At 44.1% G+C, this 4,003-nt stretch overlaps 1 protein-coding gene across 1 annotated transcript; it reads left to right on the top strand.

Annotated features, from left to right (window-relative positions):
* The first annotated feature begins 1,690 nt into the window (after positions 1-1,690).
* LOC130027814 (endogenous retrovirus group K member 18 Env polyprotein-like) lies at positions 1,691-3,382 on the top strand. The gene has a single exon (XM_056118705.1). It carries the CDS (start codon positions 1,691-1,693, stop codon positions 3,380-3,382), a length of 1,692 nt encoding a protein of 563 aa, XP_055974680.1.
* The last annotated feature ends 621 nt before the right edge of the window (positions 3,383-4,003 follow it).

Raw genomic sequence — 4,003 nt, 5'->3', positions numbered from 1 at the left:
TAGCTGAATTTTCTGGAGAACTTTCCTCCTATTATCCAGCAGGAAGAAACTGGGACTTTTTCAAAAAAACCCCATTTGTCATTTCCTCCATCATTTGCACCTCCCCCATCCCTAATGCTCCGGTATACTACATTGATGGCTCTGCCTCAGGGAAAGGTGGAATTTCTGGACCCTCCCTAACCACAACAGTAAATACTAACTATACCTCTGCCCAGCAAGTGGAACTTGCCACCTTGGTTTACCTACTCTCCCATGTGTCAGGGCCCACAAACGTCGTCTCAGACCCAGCTTATGTTGTTGGCCTCTTCCCGGGAATTGTGACAGCGTCTCTAAATGCCCCAAATCCTATAGTTCAGCAACTGCTTCAGCAGTTACAGGCTCTTTTACAAAAGCTCTCTGAACCTGTTTTTATTACTATTATCAGATCTCATTCTGGCCTTCCTGGGCCTATGACTCGGGGAAATGAAACTGCCGATCTCTTGGCAGCGCCCATCTTTACTTCTGCTACAGAAGAGCACCAGGCTTTGCACACAAATAAATGCCCGCCGCCTTCATGTTCACCATCGCATCTCTATGCGAGAAGTCAGGCATATTGTCCGTGCTTGCTCTATCTGTGCTCCTTTACACTGCACCCCCCATGTGGCGGGAGCTAATCCCCGAGGCCTGCAAACCAATGAATTGTGGCAAATGGATATTACCCATGTCACGTGCTTTCCTAACAAACCTTTTCTTCATGTGGCAATAGATACCTATTCTCGCTTCCTGTGGGCCATTCCCATGTCTTCTGAGAGAGCCAAAGCAGTCTGCTCGTTTCTATTACAGTGTTTTTCTGTCATGAGTGTTCCCTCTGCTATCAAAACTGACAAAGGCCCAGCCTATACTAGTAAAGCTTTTAAAGCTTTTTGTGATGAATGGCAAATCAAACACATTACTGGAATTCCTTATAACCCACAGGGACAAGGCATAGTTGAACGTGCTCACAGAACCCTCAAAACACAATTATTAAAAAACAAAAAGGGAGGTATGCCTCCACTTGACTCCTTGTCCTTGACATTGTTTACTCTAAATTTTTTAAGTCTACCTCAAGGAGAGCCACATACAGCAGCCGAAAGGCATTTTCAGGAAGATGCACAAACCCAGAAAAATATTAATTCTCCTATTTGGGTTAAAATTGACAAAGAATGGGTAGCAGGGAAACTCCTCATTCGAGGAAAAGGCTATGCTTTTGTTTCAACAGATGATAATCCAACTAAGAAACTATGGGTCCCGTTGCGTCTCATCAGGAGTCGAATTCACCCACCTGATGTGGCCTTCAAACCATCAGAGACTCCACAACCCGAAAAAACACAACTCCAAGACATCGCTAGACCTGTCCCAGCTGAAAATCAAGAAACTGGAGGAACTTCCGACAACAGAGGATCTGCCAAAGAAAAAGTGATCCCTAAAGGTCGGCAGAAAAAAACCCTAGACAAAGGCCTCTAGCCCTTGTAAAATATTATGGGGTCACACCAAACATCAGATCCGAAAAGGAAAAGCCATCCTCAGAACCCCCTACACTCTCTTTACCCTTAGAAACCTATTTTTGGTTATAATAGCAATCTTGTTCTGCAGTCCTGTGGTAAGTGAAGCTAAACATGTCTACTGGACTTACATTCCTCACACCCCACTTTTACAGGTTGTGGATTGGACCATGCCGGGACCCCGTTTTTGGACTAACAATTCCTTCCTTTTACCCTCTCCTTGGGATTCACAGTTGCCTCAGTTACCAAATGGAGAAGGAACACCTTTTAACTTTTCTCTAGGGTACTCACTTGATCCCGTCTGCATTGGAGCGCCTCCATATCTTTCCCTTCACCCTCAGACTTGGATTCATACCAAGTCCCCAATGCATACCACTCCTGATCACTGGCTAAAAGATTTTTCTTTTACACGTTTTCTTTCTATTGATGTGACATCCACTAACTTAACCTCTCTAGGTCAACCCCCTATCCCTCGCTGTGAATTTATCTCTATGAAAGATTGGAAGTACTCGCCCAGGGAGTGGACTGAATGCCGTTCCCCCCTAGGCAAACTATCTCATCGTAAGGATTACGAGCTGATAGACTGGGGACCTAGAGGCAAGTTCCTTCCTGATTGTTCCGATGATCCAGATTACACTAAATGTCATTTTCTCCCTGCAGCTAAGTGGTGTATCACTTCTCCTTTTAGCTCTCCTCCAAGCTTTCATATCAAGACACACAAACTGCTAGAATGGCACGATGGGGGATACGCCCCCCCTCAACCTCGAGCTACCCATAATGGAACACTCTATCCGGAACATACCGATCTATGGAAGGTGGCTGCAGCCTTAAGCCCTGGCCACTACTGGGATGGATACTTGCGTGGCTCTAAGCAACAAAATTTTACTTATTACATTAATTATAACTCCTCTTTTTACATACAGGCATGTGTCAAGCATCCTTATGTGTTTGCTCGAGGCACTCTTTCTTTCGATCCTATTGATAAAAAGGTTTCTTGTCGTGATTGTGCATTATTTACCTGTCTCAATTCTTCCCTCTCAATCCAAGATTCTCCCCACAGTATAATTTTATTAAGGGCCAGATCGCACATATGGCTACCAGTGAACCTGACCAGAGAATGGCAACGCTCCCCTGCTGAAGGACTCCTGACTGAAGTTGTGAAACGACTGCTCCGACGTTCTCGACGATTCCTTGGACTCCTGATTGTGGCTATCCTGGGACTCATTGCTGTGACCACTACTGCTGCTGTTGCGGGAACAGCTCTTCAAACATCAATCCAGATGCACGATTTCGTCAAAACCTGGCAAAATGACTCTCACCACCTCTGGAAAATGCAGGCTACCATCAACCACGATGTCGAGCAAGGATTGGACACTTTACAACAAGCATTACTTTGGGTCCAGGGGCGGGTTGATATCTTAGAGCAACAAATGAGACTGTTTTGTGACTGGAATAGCTCTTCTTTCTGTGTTACCCCCCATAGATATAATGGGTCTGCTCATACTTGGGACAAAATCAGATACCATTTGCAAGATCTGAAGGGAAATATGTCTTTAGATACCCTCGCCCTTCAGGATGAGATTGTTCGAGTGTTTAAGGATAAACTCCCAGGAGTTCAGTATGAAAACTTAGCCCAGGGTATTGCGGAGGCCTTACAAGGCCTTGACCCGAGGTCATGGTGGCAAAGCATTACCCACGCTCTTGGTAGTGCTGGTATGGCCTTATTGTTCATGTTCATTCTATTGGCTATAGGATCCAGCCTCTTTCGGAAAAGACTAGCTAATACTGAGTCCCTGACCCATCAGAATTATTATGATCTTTGGCGTTTTGTAAATAGAAAAGGGGGAGATGTTGGAATATAGCTCCAAACATTTTAGGTTAATCCTGTTGCTGTTGCAGAAACAACTCTTCAAATTGTGATCAAATGAGACTTTTGTGTTTGTAATTGTTACTCTTTCTATTTCAAGTTTTTGTGTTTTTGTAAACAGAAAAGGGGGAGATGTTGGGTAACATTGCTTTGTCCTTCAAGAAGTTTAGGTTTATCTGGTTACACCCATCAATCTGGTTACACCCATCACAGTGCTCCTGAAGCACTTCCACTTCCATTGTGTTTACATGTAAACAGTCTTCCCTATGCTCTCCTTCCCACCCAGTTAATCAGCTTTCCCCTTAATCAGACTTTGTTAATTTGTAAGATCAGTTTCCCAGAAATCTATGATTTTATATATATGAGTGAAATATTGCCTTTCTCGTCTCCTTATGCCTTATGAATGGGTTACCTTAAAGTAATATCCTTTTTGTATAGATACAGGAAGACTGTTAACATTATGCTTTGTAACTTAGGATTTGATTGGCCTTGAATATTATTCACTCCTGGGAATCTGCTTTCTCGACTTAAGCCTCAGTTGCCCTTAGTTCCTAACACCCCAAAAGCAGGGTCCCGACAAGGGACTGAATGGACCCAGGGCAAGCGGTGAGCTACC

Source organism: Sorex fumeus, unplaced genomic scaffold (genome assembly GCF_029834395.1).
Source record: "Sorex fumeus unplaced genomic scaffold, SorFum_2.1 ptg000037l, whole genome shotgun sequence".
Taxonomy (NCBI): Eukaryota; Metazoa; Chordata; class Mammalia; order Eulipotyphla; family Soricidae; genus Sorex; species Sorex fumeus.
Note: the sequence above shows the minus strand (reverse complement) of the source record. Positions and strands in the feature narration are given on the sequence as shown.